Genomic DNA, 23,784 nt, shown 5'->3' on the forward strand with positions numbered 1-23,784 from the left:
CTCCACGTGAATCGAAGCTCTCTGGCCGGGATAGCGGGAAATAGCTAGAACAGCTTCGAAAACCTCAAAATCGCTTATGTAAATAAAGCAATATTTCAATTTAAATGTTCTAGAGGCGAATAAACTGAAAAGTTTAAACCCTCTTAAAGCCAAAAGAAGAAGAAGAAATTTTTATTCGGGTGACAATTCGTCAAAGTTTTGGTAAAAAAAATCCTCACATAAAGAGGGCTTGAAAGGTAAATACTTATGAATTTTGAAGTGGTCTTATAGAAACTGGACAGCTGAAATTATCATATTTAAGCACAATAAATAAACAAACAACTCTTTTGAACGAAATTGACGTTAAATATACTTTATTCTAAGCATTCAACAATATATGAATGTATCTTGTTGAAATTCTAACTGTTTGTGTTGCAACGAAATAGAATCTTATAAAAGTTGAACAGAGTGTACCATCCATCTGCATTCATGCCACATTATCAAATTATGTGTTCATTTTACAACACGTGGTCTTACTCTATACATTTTGTTTTTCATGCAGAAATAACACTTTTTTTGAAATCAGTGTTGCAAAATTGGATATCTGTGCGATTATTAGAAATGTCAATTATTGCGCTAGATTCTCTGGATTCATTGCATAAGTCATCTGCCGCCATAGAGCAATTCCACGCCAAATCGTCCGGGCGCTGACTCCACCCCTTTCCGATTTTTTTTGAAACATAATACTTATGATATAAACTACCTAAAATCACAATTTTACGACCAGGGTTACCAACTATAATTTTTAAAAATCGGGAAGAATGAAAATAAAAATCAGGATAGCTCATAATGGGTTGTCCAAAAAGTTGATGTCGATTTTCGGGAAAACAAAAGCATAATTTTCAAACAAAGCATTCTAATTTAATAGTTCTGTTTGACAGTCTTTCGCCATCTTTCATATAGCTCAAATATTCTATCCGCCCAGAACATGTTTGCTTCCTCGTCGAAAACTGCTGCGAGCCATACATGTGAGAAACAATTTGCATGGTAGTACTTGGTAGTAGTGATCATAATACAGAATCCATTCCAAATTCCACCAGAAACAGATACATCTTTCTTCGGGCGAAGACCGGATATGTAAAAGAATTAATAAGCATGTTATAAATCCTCGCATAAGTGGAAATGCTAGTGTTTCGCCTAACCTTTTGATCGTTTAAATTTTTTCCGAAAAACCTACAGCATCACTACAGTCAATTGCAGAGAAATCTATATTCAAATTTTCACTGAACTCATTGTCCATGCTTTGGAATGAATCTTTACTCAACAAATGAGGGGAGCATATTAGCAGTGAAAGACTTATTGTTTTTTTTCTAATTTTTATGATATTTAGTACGGTTATAGATATATTTACCATAGTCCCATCATTATAGTTGATTCTACTTTGAATCAGACGAACAAATCACATATAAAATCTTTTTATATTGACTGTGGATTTAAAAATTTTCCCTTGAGTAATTTTACATTCCGAAACGTATTCCTACATTAATAACTCTGGGGATACATCTACATACCCATTATCCTCAATAAGGCAATGTTGTTCTTCAACTTTATCTCGTTGTAATTTCACAAATTCGTCAGACAATTTCAATCAAATAGACAATCAGGCTTCATGAAATTTTCTAGCACTGTTTTGGAAAGTCACGAAACAATTGAGGGTAGAGATAAAAAAATAAAAACAGCTTTGCGTCTAATGAATTTAACTAAATGTGAGATATATATAAGTGAGTGAACCGGAGAACTATCATGACAGAAAACTTTGACATAGAAACCAGTATATTTGTTATGAATAATGTAAAGAGTAAATTGAGAAAATTGAGAAAAATTGAGTGTTCGTCAGGATATCAGGGAGCCTGCTAAAAAGTCTGGGAAATCCTGAAAAATCAGGAAGGTTGGCATCTCTGATTACGACTGATATTTGAAAAGGGCGTATTCAAAATCATTGATCTGTCTTTCGAAAAATCATAACTGAAAATTGAGATGTCTGATTCAAATATGATGTTAGATAATTAATTAGCTATTTGGGAAAAAATACATTTAAAATGCGCTGTTCAAGAATCTTATTCAAAAACGGAATATAATATTAACAACTTTTATATCTCAAAAGTTACAAACCGAAATATAACCATTAGCGAATTGAATTTTGAATTTAAAATGCTTAACACACGAAAAATCGTAATTTGTGTACTCTGGACTGTGCGCGTCTCTGTGATATAGCTACTGTATATTTTTAGGCGTTATTGGTACTTATTCAAAGAACAAGATATAATTGAGTGAAAAAAATCCAGAAATTATGTTTTCTTTAAATTCATTCAGTTTTAATACTTAGTACTACTCAACAACCATCAAATATTGACGATTAAAGCAATAGGAACATATTTCTAAATGAAAGAGTGAGTAGTCTTACTTTTTGATGTTCAATGTTCGTACTAGTCGAATATTTATATAAAACTGAAATGTATTCTTTTTAAATCAATCGTCATCATGAAAAACATACGGTCCAAGACTTATTCTAGTAAGCCTGGCTGTTGAATCTGATTCAATGAGTAATGGTCTTACGGTTTCGTTCATCATTGTAGAATTCTTCACCATCTGATATTACCCACTACTTCCCATTTTGACATGAACAAAAAAAACAACTTTCGACTATAAAAATTAATTTGAAATATTTGTTAAAAAATATATGCTAACGAAAAAAGATTATAGAGGGTGCCCTATTTATTTCCTTTGGAAATCTTTATGAGCACCAGACTGCTGTTCTACACATAGTTGTTCCATGTCACTTTTTGACAATTTTCACTTTTCTTCAAAAAAACGATGTTTTTATGCCTAGTCTTCCGGAAAAACACAAAAAAAGTTATAGTTTGTTCCCAGCTTTAAAAAAAACAACATCAAGCTGAATTGTCTCTGGACTGTGCGCGTCTCTGTGATATAGCTACTGTATATTTTTAGGCGTTATTGGTACTTATTCAAAGAACAAGATATAATTGAGTGAAAAAAATCCAGAAATTATGTTTTCTTTAAATTCATAAATAAAGAAAACATAATTTCTGGATTTTTTTCACTCAATTATATCTTGTTCTTTGAATAAGTACCAATAACGCCTAAAAATATACAGTAGCTATATCACAGAGACGCGCACAGTCCAGAGTACACAAATTACGATTTTTCGTGTGTTAAGCATTTTAAATTCAAAATTCAATTCGCTAATGGTTATATTTCGGTTTGTAACTTTTGAGATATAAAAGTTGTTAATATTATATTCCGTTTTTGAATAAGATTCTTGAACAGCGCATTTTAAATGTATTTTTTCCCAAATAGCTAATTAATTATCTAACATCATATTTGAATCAGACATCTCAATTTTCAGTTATGATTTTTCGAAAGACAGATCAATGATTTTGAATACGCCCTTTTCAAATATCAGTCGTAATCAGAGATGCCAACCTTCCTGATTTTTCAGGATTTCCCAGACTTTTTAGCAGGCTCCCTGATATCCTGACGAACACTCAATTTTTCTCAATTTTCTCAATTTACTCTTTACATTATTCATAACAAATATACTGGTTTCTATGTCAAAGTTTTCTGTCATGATAGTTCTCCGGTTCACTCACTTATATATATCTCACATTTAGTTAAATTCATTAGACGCAAAGCTGTTTTTATTTTTTTATCTCTACCCTCAATTGTTTCGTGACTTTCCAAAACAGTGCTAGAAAATTTCATGAAGCCTGATTGTCTATTTGATTGAAATTGTCTGACGAATTTGTGAAATTACAACGAGATAAAGTTGAAGAACAACATTGCCTTATTGAGGATAATGGGTATGTAGATGTATCCCCAGAGTTATTAATGTAGGAATACGTTTCGGAATGTAAAATTACTCAAGGGAAAATTTTTAAATCCACAGTCAATATAAAAAGATTTTATATGTGATTTGTTCGTCTGATTCAAAGTAGAATCAACTATAATGATGGGACTATGGTAAATATATCTATAACCGTACTAAATATCATAAAAATTAGAAAAAAAACAATAAGTCTTTCACTGCTAATATGCTCCCCTCATTTGTTGAGTAAAGATTCATTCCAAAGCATGGACAATGAGTTCAGTGAAAATTTGAATATAGATTTCTCTGCAATTGACTGTAGTGATGCTGTAGGTTTTTCGGAAAAAATTTAAACGATCAAAAGGTTAGGCGAAACACTAGCATTTCCACTTATGCGAGGATTTATAACATGCTTATTAATTCTTTTACATATCCGGTCTTCGCCCGAAGAAAGATGTATCTGTTTCTGGTGGAATTTGGAATGGATTCTGTATTATGATCACTACTACCAAGTACTACCATGCAAATTGTTTCTCACATGTATGGCTCGCAGCAGTTTTCGACGAGGAAGCAAACATGTTCTGGGCGGATAGAATATTTGAGCTATATGAAAGATGGCGAAAGACTGTCAAACAGAACTATTAAATTAGAATGCTTTGTTTGAAAATTATGCTTTTGTTTTCCCGAAAATCGACATCAACTTTTTGGACAACCCATTATGAGCTATCCTGATTTTTATTTTCATTCTTCCCGATTTTTAAAAATTATAGTTGGTAACCCTGGTCGTAAAATTGTGATTTTAGGTAGTTTATATCATAAGTATTATGTTTCAAAAAAAATCGGAAAGGGGTGGAGTCAGCGCCCGGACGATTTGGCGTGGAATTGCTCTATGGCGGCAGATGACTTATGCAATGAATCCAGAGAATCTAGCGCAATAATTGACATTTCTAATAATCGCACAGATATCCAATTTTGCAACACTGATTTCAAAAAAAGTGTTATTTCTGCATGAAAAACAAAATGTATAGAGTAAGACCACGTGTTGTAAAATGAACACATAATTTGATAATGTGGCATGAATGCAGATGGATGGTACACTCTGTTCAACTTTTATAAGATTCTATTTCGTTGCAACACAAACAGTTAGAATTTCAACAAGATACATTCATATATTGTTATATATATATATATATATATATATATATATATATATATATATATATATATATATATATATATATATATATATATATATATATATATATATATATATATATATATATATATATATATATATATATATTATATATATATACTACACACTATACTATACACTATATATACTACACTATACACTATACTAAATATATATAATAATATATATCTATACTACTATATACTTGAAACAGTATATATATATATATAGTATATATATATATATTATTATACACTTATATATACTACTCTGACGACTATATATATATACTATACTATATAAACTATATATATATACATATAAAATATATATATATATATATATATATATATATATATATATATATATAAATATAAAAATGGATTTCTGTCTGTCTGATTCTTATGGACTCGGAAACTACTTAACCGATCGATCGATGTAGGGGTTTTTGGGGCCGGGGAAGGTTTTCATGATGGTTTGAGATCCCTCCCAGTTTGAGGCTGCCATACAAATGAAACACAAATTTCTACATTGCTCGAGAATTAATCAAGCAAATGAAACTAAATATGGTATGTGGAGGTTTTAGGGTGCAATAAATGTTTTTACGGTGGTTAGATACTTCTCCTTCCTCTCTTAGTGGGGGGGAGGGTACTGCCATGCAAATGGAACACATTTTTTTGTATTACTCGAGAACTAGTCAAGCAAATGAAACGAAATTTGGCATGTGGAGGTCTTAGGGTGCAATAAATGATTCTATGGTGGTTTGATACTGCTGCCCCCTCTCTTAGGGGGGCTGCCATACAAATGAAACACAAATTACTGCATTACTCGAGAATTGATCAAGCAAACGAAATCAAATTAGGTATATGGAGGTTTTAGGGCGCAATAAATGATTCTGTGGTAATTAGATACTCCTCCATCCTTTCTTAGGGGGGAGGGGGGTTTGCCATGCAATTGAAGTATACATTTCCGCATAGTTCAAGAACTAATCAAGCAAATGGAACTAAGTTTAGCATGTGGATGTTTTATGCGGAAGACACATTTCTAAGGTGGTTCGACACTCCTCCCCCCTCTCTAAGGGGGCTCTCATACAAATTAAAAACAAATTTCTGCATAACTCGAAAACTAATCAAGCAAATGGAGCCAAATTTGGCATGTGAAGATTTTAGGGGGCACGAAACGTTTCTATGGTGAATAGACACTCCTCTCTCCTTTCTAGGTGAAGAAGAGGGGAGGGGTCTTTCTTTATTCTATCATGTTGTCTGTATCAAACATTTATTCAATGTAACGGAGAAACATGTTATTTGCAAGTGGTTGGAAAATGGAAGAAGTGGAAGAATTGTGTCTGAAAATAATCTGATATTATAATGATGAGTTTTGGTAGAAGTACTAGGAATTTTGTAGTAAAAGGTATATTCAACGGGGTCGATTAGAAGATCAATCAATAAACAGTTCTGCGATTGGACTCATGAACTTGCGGTTTGTAAGAAAACGTGAATGTTTGAAGGTATTAATAACAAAAAACAAATTTTGGGCGGGACGTAGTTTGCCGGGTCAGCTAGTATCAAATAAATCGGTTCAAGTACAAGAATTTTATGTCACACATGACATGTTGATATTCTAGGCATAACAGTCCCACCATGAATTTTAAAGCCTGTAACCAAGATTGATTGATTCAAATGAGGGGATCTTTTCACATTTCATTAAACAATAGTTCTTTGCTTATAAAAAAAACCCGATGTATTGCTAAACCGAAATGCTTAAAGCTTCTGGTAGACAAATATGCTAGAAAACTTTGAATGCATTTTTCTCAGTTGCTGATTTTGGAACATGCGACAACTATGTGTATCAAGTTATTTTCTCTTGAAGTAGTGTATACAATAACAAGAAAAAACAATGTTCATGCTTCGTTTCATCGTGATCCAAACACAAAGTTAGGTCAGCTTTCTCTTCTAATTTGTCATATGAAGAAACTTTGGGGCCAATTCTAATTGTCTAATGTTAGTTGTAAAAAATGTCAAATTATGTGTTTTTTTTTTGCGGAAGTACAGATTTGTGTCCATGCGAAGCAATTTCGTTCCCTGTTGGACTCGATACAAGATGCTTATTTGGCGCTGAAATCATTCCAGCAAAAGGGATAATTATATTGTCTATGTACAATATGTGTTTCCGTAGACAACGTGGTTATGGGCGACATTGTGACGATCATTTTCATTTTTGTTAATTCTGAATATCGCATGTAAATGCTCCTTTACAATAGTAGTTGTAGTAGAACATAGTCATCGATTATATGCATAGCTTTGGAAATCCATAATAATTATTAATCAAAACTTGAAATGTTTTTTTTTTACCGGAACGGGCAGTAATCATTATGGAATCGTCTTGCGTTAGATTGGCTTGGTAGATTTAGTTAGTTGCTTTGGCTGCACTATTTTCTTGAATCCTTATGAAACGCTGTTTACTGTCGAGCTCTCCCGCGTTCTAATCGCTCTAAAATTGCACCACTTACAGAAACCGATTGGTGGAGTTGCCGTCCTCCCCGGAGCCGGCAAGAAGGATAAGGAGATTACTTCGCCGAAGGAGGAAGCTGTTAATGGTATTTTGATGGGGCTGATTTCTCCAAGAAACACGAATAGAATTTATTTCATCTTTCAGGTAACAATGGAAACCAGGATGTTCTGAATTCATCCAACGAGGAAAAAACTTCTCCGACAGGAAAGCGAAAGGTATGTGTGGAGCACTCTTACTCTTTGTGTGACTTGTGAGAAGACGTAAATCTTGAAACTTTTCCAATCTCTTGTCTGGCGTTTTTCTTCACACCACCCTCTCGGATACTTCAAAGTAGTTCTAGCTAGATTTTCGACCTTTTTGATAATATTCCTCAGTACACGTTAGAAGAACCCCTGAGTCATTATTTAGTCGTTCTGTCCCCTTGCTCAATAGTTTCTAAGTTTTCTGTAGACGTTGAGAATTTAAAAATACTTTTTCTTTCGTTTTCTCTTTTCTGTTTCCGTTTGTCGTTTGGTATGCTGTTCCATCTTTTTTGAAACCACACGCAACCCTCACAAAACAAACCCCACCACACCGAAAACATACAGGGTTTCCTGTTTTCTTCGGGTCGCAAATCACCGAAGGAGAAGAAATCTCCCGGTTCCACGACACCCGTGGCCACCACCAATGGAGACGGTGGCAGGAAAGAGCCAGTTTCCCCGACGAAGGAGCAAATCCAAGCACAAGGTCAGAAAGACCAAAACAAACAAAAACCCGGGTTCACCAAGCCGTACGAGTACTCGGAGAACGAGCAGGATACCAGCCCACACAAGAAGAATGTGAAAACACGTGGCTTCCGGTACGACGAAGATCCCTCGCACACTGGCAAGAACAACGAGGAGGCCCAGTTGAGTCCAAACTCGCAGAGTCGTCGGGCAACCGGTTTGGCCTTCAATTACGCTCCCGGAGAGGACGACAAGGTTCGCGAGTCGGTTGAGAAGCGGAAAGCTCCCGGTTCGCCACCGCTGGCCAGTGGAGAAGCGAAAGATGATAACCTCTCGCCGCAGGGGGGTGCCGGCAGAGGACTTGCAGGGGAGTCCGATGCCGAGAAAGGTGTGAGGACCAGCGCACGGTCGTACTCGCCGAACAAGGGACGCGCCGGAAAGGACCCCACCGGTAATGGAGCGGGTTCTTTCCGTCCGCTAGACGATAGCCAAGACCCGAACATGGCTTTCATTCGCGGAGAGCAAGCGCAAGCTGCTGTTCCGCCGGTTGTGGGGGCTGCTTCTGAACCAGCAAAGAAAAAAGTGAAGATTATGGTGATCATTTCCAAGTTCGATCCCAAAACCAAGAAGGTAGACACCGCTAGCGGAGTGGTGGAACACTCGTCCGGAGTGTTGGACACTAAATCCGGTCAAATCGAAAGCAAGTACGGGGTGATCGATCCGAAGGCTGGAACTGTTGTCAATTTCAATCCGCGAACTGGTCAGAATGAAACGTTCCAGGGTCAAACAGATCCGAAGACGGGTCAGATTCATATTGTTGGTGGGGTCGTTGATCCGAACACTGGAAAGTCGGACGACAGTTTGGGACAGGCTATCGTAATTGCTCCGGATGATGATTCCGTCGTTGAAATTACCGCGATCACAGGCAAGGTCGACCCGAACACGGGCAAAATTGATACCACCAATGGGGATGTTGAGAAGACTCGAGGTATTTTGAACAGTAAGACCGGTTTCATTACCACGAAGTATGGGGAGATTAACCCTAAAACTGGCGAACTGAAAACGGTTGATCCGAAGAGTGGAAAGGCTAGCTCCCGGCCGGTGGTTGTGGACAAAGATAATGGTCAGATTACGATTGTTGGGGTTATTGATCCAAAAACCAATAAGGTGGATAATAGCTTGGGTCATCTGATTGCCATTGGTAATCAGGTAGATCCTGTTGTTGAGGTCACCTCAGTGCTAGGTAAATTGGACAAGAAAGGAATTGTTGATCCTAAAACGATTACCTACGACAAGAGCACTGGCCAGTTGGACACCAAGGATGGCAAAATCAACACCAAATACGGTCAGTTTGATCTTGTGAAGCAAACGGTTACGTTCGTTGATCCGAAGACCGGTAAGACGGAGACTAAGGAGGTGAAGATTGATCCGGTTACGGGTCAGGTGCTACTGAAGAATCAGGTTAATCCGAAGACCGGTAAAGCGGATAAGGACTATGGAAGAATTGTTTCCATTCGAATTGTCCACAGTCGCGTTGACCCTGCTAGTGGAAAGCAAGTTTCCACGGTCGAAGATAAGGACATCAAGGTCGATCCGAAGACCAATCAGGTATGGATTCCAGAGGGTAAAGATCCAAGGACCGGTGAGATTATCTACACCTCTAGCCAGGTGGATCCGAAGACGGGTTACGTGATCATCATTTACGGGTATTTGAACCCCAAAACGAATGAGATCGAGAAGCAGACTAAACTGGATCCAAACCTTACTAAGGTTGACCCAACAACAGGACAAATTTACTCTGCTACTGGTCAGGTGGATGAGGCTACCGGTGAACCACTGTTTGCTGCCTCACAGATCAACGACGAGAGCGGCGAAATCTATACAAATCTATACCAAGGTTGGCAAGATCGATCCCAAGACCGGTAAGTTGGTGATCATTAAAATCTTCATCCTCACCAAGAAGGATGAACGTGGAAAGCCGGAAGAGGTTGACGTGGCCGGGGTGGACTTCGATCCCGCAACCGGAAGGATTAACAATATTGCTACGAAAACCGTTTACGTGTACAAGATGCGTGATCCGATCACCGGGGAAACCTACCAGGTCGACCCTAACGACCCGAGCATTGCCGGAGCTCGTACCACCGTAACGCAAACGATGACCCTGAGTGGCGAAATTGATCCCCTCACCGGTCGCATCAAGTCCGAGTGGGGTCACATCGATCCGAACACCGGCGATATCGATCCAGCCACAGCGATTCGAGACCCGGTCACCGGCAAACTGATTCTGAACTACGCGGACATTGAACCGAGCCATTTTGGTAAGAACGTGACCGTCACCAAAGAAACGGTTCCCATTACGAGGGAACAGTTTTACGAAGGCATTAAACATCTCGGAAAAAAGGCAGTCCGACGGGATTCGGAAAGTTCGGACGATGATATGGATCAGTACGCGAGCGAGAACGTTAAAGAGATGAACTCGGGAACGCCACGCAACGCCGTGGGCGGAAAGTACGGAGCACCGACGGTAGTGAAAACGACAACGAAACAGGTTATCACGAAGAACGAAGATGGCGTTACGCACAATGTCGAGGAGGAGGTGCAAAACCTTGGAACGGGACAGATCGTTTACTCGACGCAGGAGCACAAGGTAAGATTATAGGTAGGATAGAAAATGCTTATTTTTTGTGCATTAAAAAATGTATTGCATATTGTTCAAAATTATTGCTTTTATGCATGCGTTTGAAATTTTGAAGAGCTCTTTAAATTCAGACAAGTACAGATCTTGAACTCTTCTCCGAAGACTTGTGAGCTTTTAATATTCATTAAATCATCACTATTAAAACTCCCCCGTGATCCCCTAACCCCCCTCCACCTCAGGCTGATGCCCCGAGTGATATTCAGGGTAAATTCCTGACGGCCACGGCCGTCACGACACGTACCGCGACTACCCACGAAGATCTGGGTACGAACGCCAAGACCCAGCAGCTGGAGGAGAAAACCGTCGCGACCACAACGACCCAACACGGTGAACGGCAGGAGCAGCGAGTGATCACGCAGGAAGTGAAAACCACGGCCACGGTAACCAGTGGCGAACAGGTAGGAGTGACTACAAACCGTGTGCCTCGTAAATATTCTCGCAACTCATGAGATTCTTTTTTTCTGTTCTGTATATATTTTTATGTAACTCTTTCATTTCGAAACGTTGACTTTTCGCATGCTGTAATTTCTTCCACATTGGCTCCCGCTTGCATATTGGATTTTTGGTTTTCGAATTATTTTGAATCGATGTGTTGTGTTTGTGCTTGGTAACCGAAAAACGCGTGTGTAGTATGGCCGCCGTGATAGCATTTCATCGACGAGTTCCGGCGACTCCGGAACCCCAATCGATGGTCCTTACGGCGAGGACGATGGCTCGACAACGATTTACAACAACAGCTATACGGTTGGTATTTGATACTCGTGTTTTATTTTTCTAATCCGTGTATTTTTGAGATTATACCATAGTTTCTCAAATTGCATGTCCGAATATTCGTCAAAAAAGAATAACCTTGAATCTGATCGAGGCTACCGATTCGTGAATGAACCATCTCAATTCTCCTCCTAACAGGGCGTTGCCAACGTTGCTGACGCTTCTCGGATTCCCAGCGGACCGAATGTAGAACACCACCGGGTACTGTTGGATGACAACCAGGAGGGCGTGTCGGCCCAGGGTGAGATCGTGTCCTCCCAGACCGTAAGCAGTAAAACAAGAACCGTGGAGACCATCACTGTGAGTGGAACTAACAATTGACATTTGACCAAATTCGTCATATTTTACCATTTTTTTCAGTACAAAACCGAACGAGACGGAGTAGTGGAAACGCGGGTAGAACAGAAGATCACCATCCAATCGGATGGTGATCCGATCGATCACGACAAGGCACTGGCGGAAGCGATTCAGGTAAGATTGGATCGTATTATCTATGATTTTCATAGAACTTTCGACGTAATAATGAAGCACCGGGCATTTGTTATGTTTGTTTCATGTGGTGTAAATATTCTTATTCGCACAGGCTGTTTCCCGTAAGATAAATATGAGTCCCCAGGAGCGTATCAATCATTTGAGGAATCAAATCCTCGAGCGGAACAAATACCCTAAACTGTGAACATATTCTGGGTTTGCAAGATCGGTTGGTAGTGGTGTGTCTGATTTGTTTTACGTGTGCGTTTGTTAAAAAGTGACTTTTGACTTTTATCAACCGGGCGTTCACCGGTATTTTGTTGCAAGTTTTTTTAACTGCACATTATGTTGCATTTGCCATTTCTATGCCATACATCAAACATGATCCTGGAACAAGTTTTGAATCGAATAATCCCCATTGTGTGGTCTTTGTGTGGCATCTTTTTGAATTTGTAATCATATTTCTGTTCTCATTCTGGGGAGAATGATGACAGAAAATCATTGCTTTTCGATCAATTGATGTTGAAATTGTGTGATATACCATATTTTGAACCATAGAATCAGAACACAGACAGACGCTCTCCTGCTTCCACAACACCAACTATTGCTTTCCATTTTAGAGTGCAATAAATTAATTCCCTGTGCTTACTTTTGCAGCTGTCGTAATAGAATGCGTTCCCATTTTTAGTGTAGAACTTCAAAAAAGCTCCTGAGATTCATAGCTAGCTGAAAACTAAGTTAAATTCGTTTGGGTCTGAGTCTCAACAAGTCTCAACAATTCTAAACTTGCATAACACTTGTTGAACATGTGTAATCAAACGTAGAAGGCTTGTCTGTACTTCAAGAGTCTATCGATCTTAGAGTCGAAATGGGGGACGACGGTTTCATCTAGAAATATTTCGGCCTGTAAACTTCCATCTCTAGTGGTTGTTTTGGATTATAGAAATTTTGATCCATGAAACCCCCGAGTTGACGTTCAAGTAGATTTAAAACCGAGACGCTATTTGAAAAGAATTTGTGTTTCAAGACTGCAAACTGGAGATTCGACGGTCCCAGAAAAAAAAAACAGAAGGCTAGGTTTCCAGAAAACAGAAAAGTGGTAGAAATATTTCACTATTCACTGTGGAGTTCCTTGAGCTTGCCGTTTGAAATTTAAAAAAATAGAGGCGAATGAACTGCAAAGTTTAAAGCCTCTTAAAAACAAAGAAAGAAGAAAAGAAATAAAACTCCAGAATTTTTTGCCAAAGGTCGTTGATGGTCGTACATCACGCAAGCGCTGCGTGCTTGGGCGAATACTCTCCAGTTGACTAGAACGTGTTGCACTGATGGCCGTACTTCACAGCATCCAAAATCTATGGAGAGTTGTGGTTTAACAAATGAAAATTAGTGAGGCGAGTGGATTCTATTCGTATGTGTCATAATATGCGTTGATCGTGAGCACACCTGCATTCCGGGTATTTTCCAGGTGTGGTTTTCCTGAATTGCCCTCGGCTCCGGTTCCATTCGGATTCCCAAGCCATCCAAATGTTACTTCCGATAGCATGTGTAACATGTGTATTGGGATATCGAATTGAGTTCCTGTTAGTCTTTGTTTGGTTAATTTATCTTTTTGTTCGTTCCTGGGTATACCAAAGTACCCTAAAATCCAGCGTGAATTCAGCGCTTCGGTCAAAAACAGATGTGAAATGATTGCATAGCTCCAGGCGTATGATTTTCGCGGAACTGCTTCGAACGATACCATAAACAAAAATGATAAATTTTCCGTTGATTTTATAAAATTTTCAATGAACTTCTAAGAAATGGATTGTTCGTTTTTATTTTTAAACTATATAACGCAACTAGTTCACAACATGTATTTGCACATCATAGGGCGCCCATGTAAGATACACACGCTCAGCAGATATCGGAACGACTCAATGTGCTCGTGTTTAGGCCGTGCTTCCGTAATATCCCAATTGTAAAAAATGCCCAATACGCAAACTCGGTTGATGCGAAGAAATCAACCTTGCGAATCTGGATTGGCACTTTACAGGGTTGAAGTAAGAAAAAGTGTCGAGTGAATTACCCTTGTTTCTGGAACAAACTGAATAAACTGCCTTCGCACTAATTCCCTATAGAACGAGCCACGAACGGAAGCTAAATAGTGTTATTCCATTCAACAAATTGAACTGACTACCTTCGTACTAATTCCGTACGGAACGAGCAACGAACGGGAACTGATCAATCTTTCAAATATGAACTAAACGGGAGGATCAACGAATACAAGATCTTCACGAACTCCGAGCGCAAATTATACAACTATTGCTGCGGACATTGGAAAACTTGAATCTGAAGCACTCTCGTCAGTCGATTCAATAGGAAATTTCGGACTTAAATCGTACGACACGATACCAAAAACTACTCGCTTTATTCAAAGAACCTTGGGTTTATATACAATTTTCTTCTATCCTAAATCTACCCTAAATTTATATCTAACGTGTGAAAGAAAGAGAAGAAAGTTTGATCCCTTTCCTTTCATTATTTTATTGCACTGGGTTTTATTGCGCCCGCTCCCAATAGGTTGTTATTTTCGGATCGTACACTCGGCTCGCGTTTATCGTGTAATGTTTTCCTAGTGTCTTTCAATCGTTTACGATATTAAAAAAAAAAATAAAATGCCAAATTCTTTCGATTCCTTACACCAATATATTTCGAGAGGGTGGAGTTTAGGGTAGTTTGGAGGGTTCATCTATGTGATGTCGTATAAGGTAACGTAGGTACTTGTGCTCCCTTGGCCGAGTGGTTAGCGTCGCAACTAACATGCCGGGTGTTCGGGTTCGATTCCTGTTCTGGTCGGGGGAATTTTTCGTCAAAGAAATTTCCTCCGACTTGCACTGTGATCACGCGTATTCTAGAGCTTGCCACTCAGAATGCATTCAAGGCGTGTTATTTGGCATAGAAATCTCAACTAAGTACTAATAAAAATGATGCAAGTAATACTCCGTTGAGACGGCGACGTTCCTCTAGGAACGTTAGTGCCATTGAAGAAGAAGAAGGTACTTCGAAATTATCAATTACCAATGGATTCATAATCTTACAGTGATTGAAATATATGTATGATAATACTGTCAGGGTGTCGACTACCTTGAAAAACCTTGAAAATCAGGGAATATCAGGGAATTCAATACATGCCAGGAAAAATCAGGGAATATCATGGAATTTTGCCACCAACCTGGAAAAAATTAAAATCCGCCAATTATAATTTTCATTATTGCAGTAATTAGAAATTTAATGATACAAAAAAATGTATTTGACTAGTTTGAAACTCTGTAAGCTTTTCAGCATACTGTTTGCTTTTGCCTGTAGGTGAAGTTAGTCCTTGAGAAGAACTTTATAAACTGTTTTCTATGTTATAAAAAAAGACGGGTGGGTAATGTCGGGGACATAACCGGAGTGACGTAGGACTATACAAAGGGGACAGCTTTTGTTAAATATATATTTTAAATATATTGTTTTATTTTCTTCTCCTACGTAAATACCTACCTATCTACCTGAAAAATGGATTAGTTTACTGTTTACTCTTTATGAATATGTTGATGGTTCTGAAAAGAACCTTTGGTGTTGTGTTTTTGTTATCACTCGATATTCCCATCTTGTTCGGTTAAACCTTCCTGTTTAGCTATTGCGTTTGCCACTCGCCACAGCTTTCACAGTTGGAAAATTTCTTTCCATCCAGCTTGTGACATATTGTTCAGTAAATTACATTTAATGCGACGTGCCGGAGAAACACTTTGCCACTCACTGAAACTAATTGTTGCCTTGATGAGCGCCGAACCGAAGCTGCTCTGTTCTTGATGCGGGTTTTCTGATTGTCGTGAGCAGCTTTGCAAGCCAACTTGAGCACTCCGACGGCCGAAACTCTATAATTGCTGTTAGGTATACTGGTGCTCCGGCACCAATCCGTTCGGCCTAGTTACCCTTGCGGAGCAATCAGTGAATGCGACCAACAGGGAACTGGAGACCTGCACGGTTCGAGTGAGACTTTGCCTTTCCCTTAACTTGTCCTCCTTTGTTACGTCCACGATGCCGATGCCGTACAACCACACGGGTTTACGGTTTGAAAGAAAATAAGATATTTTTTTGGGGTCCGCGTGTTTTATACTCTAGCGGTACACACTCACAGGATAGAGACAAATCGGCAGTCCAACGAGACGAACGAATGAGCGTTAAAAGGGAGAAATGGCAAAAAAATACATTCATTACGATTTGTTCGCTCGTTCACATGCAGGCTAAAAAGGGTCCTTTTCAGGTTCACAAAAGTATCTTCAATCTAAAGAGTTTATTGTTTTGTTATCACTCGATATCCCCATCTTGTTCGGCTAAACCTTTCTGTTTAGCGATTGCATTTGCCACTCGCCATAGCTTTCACGGTTGGAAAATTTCTTCCCATGCAGCTTGTGACATATTTTACAGTAAATTACATTCAATGGCACGTCGCATTACCACCACTCAGTATCGGATTGGAGGTAATTTTAACCTGTAATTGAACATTTGCGATGACAGTGGTACAGTGTCAACTTTCAAAGTGGGGTCATAATTTGGACCCCGAACTCTATGTTTACATAAATGTCCAAATAAATATGTCGCATTACAGGTCCGTCCAATTAGCTAAATGTAGAGATAAGTGTAAATTACTGTACTTTCAATCTAGAAGCAATTTAAGAATTGGTGAAAATCAATAAGCTCAGAACAACTGCCAAATTTACATACTCATCATATCCTGGCAAACAAATTATGAAAAAATCAATTTGTGTTTTATCATTATTTTGGATATTGTTTTAGAATGCATTGAACTGTATTTCCTAAACTCTTTTTTGGAAGGTTTAATGGCCCTGAAAAGCGCCTTGTTTTATGGAATGGTTCCAATTTAGAAAACTTAGTACTCGTGATTTTGAAAAAAACCATTTCGAACGCCCTCGATGCCGCCTTGTTCTGGATTTGCCACCAAAGCAGTTTGTATAAAGAACAAACTTTTTTCTTCTGCTACCTGATGCCGTTTTGCGATTGCGTTTGCCACTCGCCACTCGCTGCAACTGCCTGTTGTCTTGATGTCCACCGAACCGAATGTGTTCTGTTCCGAATGCGAGTTTTCTTATCGTCGCGAGCAGCTTTGCCAGCTAACTCGATCACTTCGGCTATATAACTAACTATATAACGCCGGCTAGGTGGACTGGTGCACTGGTACTAACGCGCTCGGCCTAGCTACTCTTGCGGGGAACTCCAGATCAACACGGTTCGAGCGGGATTTTGCCTTTCCCTTCACTTTTGCTCCTTTACCATGTCCAGACATGGCTGCTTGGGTTGGTTTGTTGATGTGTTGTGATGCGAACCGATGTAGTGTACGGTTTGAATGAGAATGATCGTTACGGCAGCGGAGCGGGGATTTTTAAGCTGACTGGCTGGCTCGAGAATTACGCATGTGTGAGATTGCGACCAATGTTTCGTTCATTTTTTTCTTTTTCCTTTCCAATCGTGCTTCATTCTATTTCGCTGCTGCTCTGGTTGCCCGTTTTGGTCGGTACGATTTGAGGAGCACAAAATGGACCAATCAAAAATGGGCACATAGTGTATTTTGACAATGCTTGATATTTCACAATTATTCAATTATTTATCTCAAGAAAAATGAAATGTTATTCGTTATGATAGATGCGTAGATATATTTCCTATCAATTGATGCAAAAACCTTTGCGATCTATTGAGAAATGCTCGAGTTATAAGCGTTCCAAATCTTGCATTTTTTCCTACTTGTTCAGTGCCTAGATTTCCATTTCACCCCCTATATCTTCCGGTTAGACGTAGTCCTACGTCAAAAATTACTATTATCTGTAACATAGGATGCATAGGAGTACTAGGTACGAAATAGTAGTAGGCAAACCACCCGCGTAGGATGCGCGTACTGTTCCGTATTAACAACAAGAACTCGAACCAGGCACCTCCAGCTCGTGTTGCAACTGATCACTTATTTGTGTAATCAGTATCTGCAGTTCAACTCCAACAACTTCCTTTTTTCTTCAAAAAGTGTCGATAAATTCATGCTTAAAACCTATACAGTCATAGCTGAGATCCTGTTGTGTCTGGAAACAGTTAGGTGTCAAAAAAGACTTCGTGGTTGCATCGAGAAGAATGTGTAATGACGGCCAGAAAGCTGAGAATTACTGATAAAAAGATGCTTTATGATGATGTGAAGTTGTGCGTAATAAAAGCTATACATTATCGTTAGTTTCGACCTAAGAATAGACGTGACAACTGGCTTCTTAACCTTTGACCAAGTGCGAGCAACAGGGATGCCGAACCACTCGAGATATCAAGTTTCCAAATGAGATAAAGTTTCTGAAGACTATGTTTTCACGCCCCTAACATATATTTTCGTATCAAATATTCTACGAATGATTACATTTGGATGATGTATAGCAAAATGGTTGCGTATTCCACAACAAATTGTATTTTTCTGTTATCCTTTTTTTCCTTTATTGATTTAATTAGGCCCAAGTGGATAAAGAGCCACCATCAAGCAATACATTTTAAAACTATTTGAATATATTATAACTACACAATTATTAACTTAAGTCTAATTAGCTAAAACTACAGTGCAATATATAAAAAAAATATAATTTATTCCTTCGTTGCCTCGTCGGTATGATCCTTGTCTTGAACAGTGCCTGTGGTGGGTCGTAACAACTACATCGCCAGTTGATGTAGCAACGGTATCCTTTGGTAGTGAGTGCCTCCTTGTTATGTTAATAGCTCCTGTAATGATCTTATCTCAACGGGTACTAAGTTCTGTTTGTGTAATAAAAAAGGAAGCGAGAATGGACAGTGGGAGTAGGAGATGTGACCTAAATAATAACATTAGCGCTTCTTAGGAAGACATATATGGGGAACATAAAATTAGGGTCGCGAGTAGCTAAGATATTGCGAACTGTCATGCGTGAGTGTACTCCTTGAGCCTCTAAATCGGCAACCAGTTTAATTCTTTCATTGCAAAATTCATTACATGACCAAACAACGTGCTCGATGTCATGATATCCTTGACCACAATTGCATAAATTGTTAATAGCAAGACCTATGCGGAAGAGATGCGCATTTAGCGCGGAATTGGACATCAATCTGGACATAGTTCTTATAAAATTTCTGTCAAGATCTAACCCTTTAAACCAGGCCTTCGTTGAAACTTTGGGAATAATAGAGTATAGCCATCTCCCAAGGTCATCTCTGTTCCATTGGTTTTTTTTTTTCAACTGGTGAGTGACTGCTTTCGGGAAATGGAGAAGAATTCCCGATACGCTATTTGTCTTTCAAAAACTGTGCCCTGCATACTACCCATCTTTGCGAGTGTATCCGCTTTCTCATTACCAGGAATAGAGCAATGGGAAGGAATCCAAATGAAAGTGATTCGAATACTTTTATCAACAAGAGAATTCAATGCATTCCTAATTTCGATAAGAAAATATGATGCTTTCGTCTGTTGTTTCAAGGATTGAATGGCTTGTATACTGCTAAGACTATCCGAGAAAATAAAATAGTGATCTGGTGGTAAGGACTCAATGGTCGTAATTGCATGATATATTGCAGCCAGTTCGGCAACATACACTGAACAAGGGTCTTCAAGTTTATGAAAGCTAGTGTAATGTTCATTAAAGATACCAAAACCAGTGGATCCGTTGATTCTTGAACCATATATTTTGAAGCGAAAATATTAGGGATTAACGATGATCGAAGATGATCTGAAATGTCTCGAGTTTCGTCCTTCATAGAATGATCGAAATCAACGGAAGATCTGCAAAAGTTCGGAAAGCTAACATTATTGACTGCTGAAGGTTTTATTATTTGAGAAATGTAATGAGAGTACAGATCCATGGATCTCGACCGTTGGTTCAACTCGAGAAGCTTCTTACAATTCTCAATTACAAATGGGTTCATGATTTCGCTTCGGATTAAGAAGCGATAGGACAGTTCCCAAAACCGAACCTGCAATGGTAAAACACCTGCCAAGACTTCAAGGCTCATGTTGTGTGTTGATTGCATGCACCCTAAGGCTAAACGCAAGCAACGATATTGTATCCTCTCCAGTTTAATGATGTGGGTTTTAGCAGCCGAACGGAAACAAAACGAATCATATTCCATAACTGACAGAATTGTAGTTTTGTACAGCCGTATTAGGTCTTCTGGATGAGCACCCCACCATGTTCCAGTAACTGTCCGGAGAAAATTTGTTCTCTGTTGACATTTTTTATTCAGATACGCAATATGTTTTCCCCATGTACATTTAGCATCAAACCAAACTCCAAGATATTTGAAGCTTGTGGATTGAACGATGGTTTTGTTGAACAATTGAAGCAGAAGTTCGGGAGGTTGGTGCTTCCTAGAAAATACAACCATTTCTGTTTTCTCAGTTGAGAATTCAATACCTAGATTCACAGCCCATGTAGATAAATTATTTAAGGAAATTTGCAGGCTGTTATGCTTTATCATAAAAACTAGTGTGAGAGAACATACCATGAGTACATTATGTAGAAATGTATTTCCAAATATTATTGGTAACCCTTTAAAATTGACCAATCAACTGCTGGTCCGAAAACTGGTCCGAAATCGACCCCCTATTGTCAGGTCTTGTCTTAGGTTTCGACGAGTCTTTGAATAAGACTTCAAAAAGACTGCAGATGGGTTTGAATGTCAGATTTTAGGATGAATAAGAGAAGGAGGTGATAAATTGTTACATGACGTCAATGTTCTTTAGACATTCATAAGCATCAGATCGAATAGCATACATTAGTTCTTTGAGGTCCGTGTCAGTCCTTAGGGACTGACATTGAGCTCTTCGGTAGAAAAAAGTTAATAAATGGGACTGACAGTTACAAAATAAGGAAATATAAAAAAAATATTTGTTTTCGGATGTTTCACGATATGTGACTACTTTCAACTCGAATTTCTGCCTATTTTCTTTTTATACAATAAATATCTTTGGAAGCGGGGACCGATACTGATATTGTACAAATACTCTTGATGCGGACTAAATGGGGAGCGCAGCAAGAACAACCGAGGCTCAACGTGTCTATTAAAACGAAAATTACTCGTTCTGTACAAGTGTTTATGTATTCTTTAATATAACTTTGAACAGTATTAATAAATCTAATTGCTCATCTTTTCCGACACTTCTCAGTAGTTGTTTAGTTCAATCAAAAATCACAAACAATTCATTTTTAGGAAGATATCGACAGACGTTCATAAATACCATTGTTTTAGCTAATAAAGTGTTTTCAGAACTACAACTACAGATCTAGTAGAAAATTTTATTAATAGTCTACATCTGGAATCTTTCTGAAAAATTATTGGAAAATCAGGAAATATCAGGGAATTTTTTTTCGAGTTTTGAGTCGACACCCTGTACTGTGAATTGAAGAGGTATGGAGAGTTTTCTATCTTTTTTGGATTTTCGTATTGCTATAACTCTAACTTGCCTTCAGTCGCACGGAACAATGTTTTACTCCAAAAATTGATTAAACAAATTCAGCATACTTTGACAGGATCGGACAGATTTTTCAGTACATTGAAATTTATCTTATCTTATCCAAGCTGAATCGTTTTGCCAAAGAAGACAATTGAGTATTCTACTATTGAAAAATTGTCATAATTGTCGAACGACATTTTCTGCTAGAACGGAATCGAGCCAAACCTTTCCCGCAAAATTGTTTGATCCAACGAGCAGAGTATTCCTTACTCCCGTTGTTTTGATTTCGGCCCGCATCTTTCTAGCCGTTTCCCAAAGAATACTTAAAGCGGTCTACTTGAATAAAGGGTGTGTCACATCAAATTGCATCACGGAAAAAACGCTGTAGAAATTTAATTTTTAGGAATTCTATCTTCAACTTTCGCTTATAATCAGATAAGAGTGTATAGATCACGTTGGCCATGCTTCACTGTAAATTTTTCGTAAATTTGGAAAAATGTCGTCGAACGAAAAAGAGCGTCGTGAATTAATCCTGTGCACTCATTTCGAGAATCCGGAGTTGTCACATCGGGACATCGGTAAGATGTTGGGAATCGTCCAATCCACGGTCAGTAGAGTACTAAAACGATACTTCGAGAACCTAACCATCGACCGGAAGGAAGAACGGCAAAAATGGATGCTCCGTCAGTGAAAAAGATCACAAGCGCGTAGTTAAGCAGTTTAGACGTGATCCGAGAAGTTCGGTCCGGGATGTCGCCAATAAGCTGAATTTGTCAAGTTCATTCGTCCAGCGGACCAAGCAGCGGGAGGGCCTGCGTACATACAAGGTTCAGAAGGCTCCTAACCGCGACGAAAGGCAAAACATGGTGGGGAAGACGCGAGCCCGGAAGCTGTACACCGAAATGCTGACGAAGCCGCATTGCCTGGTAATGGACGACGAAACCTACGTCAAAGCGGACTTTCGTCAGCTGCCGGGCCTGTTGTTCTTCTCCGCAGAGGACAAATTCAGCGTTCCGGAGGAGATTCGCAAGCAGAAACTATCCAAGTTTGCCAAAAAGTACATGGTGTGGCAAGCGATCTGCTCTTGCGGAAAGCGGAGCGCCTCCTTCGTGATGACCGGCACGGTAAACGGGCAGGTTTACCTTAAGGAGTGCCTACAGAAGCGCTTACTACCACTATTGAAGCAGCACGAGGGCCCGACCATCTTCTGGCCGGATGTCGCTTCGTGCCACTATTCAAAGGACGTGTTGCAGTCGTACGAAGCCAACGGGGTCACCTTCGTGCCAAAGGAAATGAACCCGCCCAACGCGCCGGAGCTTCGCCCAATAGAGAAATATTGGGCGATTATGAAGCAGGCCCTCCGGAAGAACCCAAAAGTTGTCAAATCGGAGGCGAACTTCAAGAGAAAATGGATTTCTGTTAAAAAAAAATACAACCTGACGTTGTACAGAACCTTATTTTTTTTTATTAAATTCGTTTATTTTTACAGGCTCAGTTACATAAGTTTAAAGGAGCCGAATTCTTAATTATATTTTCATTACTATACATAAACATTTCCTAAATCTAAGGTAAGTAAGGTAGAAAACCGATTACTCGCGGTCTACTCGAGTTTAGTAGGGTGACATATTTGTTCAGGAAAAGGATGGGATATAAGGAAATTGTTACAATAATGATAATCTCACACACTCAATTCTTAAATATATTCGTATATCTATTGTGAATTTACATTTCAACTTATTCTACTGTTTGTAGCAAGGGGACCAATTGCACGCAAAGGATATAAGGATAAAGGATAATCACACACGAACATCGATAGCTTTAAGGAAAATATAGATTTGGGAGATGTAATCAAGGTCTAACCGAGCCAACACATCTCTCACCGGCACATTGGGCTGTCTTCCTCTAGCCCTGAGGGAGTTTTCTAAATTCGATCTGGCGACAAGATACAACTCGCACGACCAAACAACGTGCTCGATGTCGTGGTAACCGTGGCCACAAACACAAAGATTGCTGTCGGCAAGATTAATACGAAAGAGTAGCGAACAGTGGTTGGACATGAGTCGGGAGAAGGTGCGAATAAAG

At 38.9% G+C, this 23,784-nt stretch overlaps 1 protein-coding gene across 1 annotated transcript in view; it reads left to right on the plus strand.

Annotated features, from left to right (window-relative positions):
- Positions 1-23,784, plus strand: part of LOC129764476 (protein 4.1 homolog) — a 146,226-nt gene that overhangs the window by 111,896 nt on the left and 10,546 nt on the right. The window contains 8 exon segments of the mRNA XM_055763585.1: positions 7,572-7,656; positions 7,716-7,786; positions 8,159-10,150; positions 10,152-10,922; positions 11,153-11,371; positions 11,604-11,717; positions 11,883-12,044; positions 12,105-12,215. Of these exon segments, the coding sequence (XP_055619560.1) occupies positions 7,572-7,656; positions 7,716-7,786; positions 8,159-10,150; positions 10,152-10,922; positions 11,153-11,371; positions 11,604-11,717; positions 11,883-12,044; positions 12,105-12,215 (3,525 nt within the window).

Source organism: Toxorhynchites rutilus, chromosome 2 (assembly GCF_029784135.1).
Source record: "Toxorhynchites rutilus septentrionalis strain SRP chromosome 2, ASM2978413v1, whole genome shotgun sequence".
Lineage (NCBI taxonomy): Eukaryota > Metazoa > Arthropoda > Insecta > Diptera > Culicidae > Toxorhynchites > Toxorhynchites rutilus.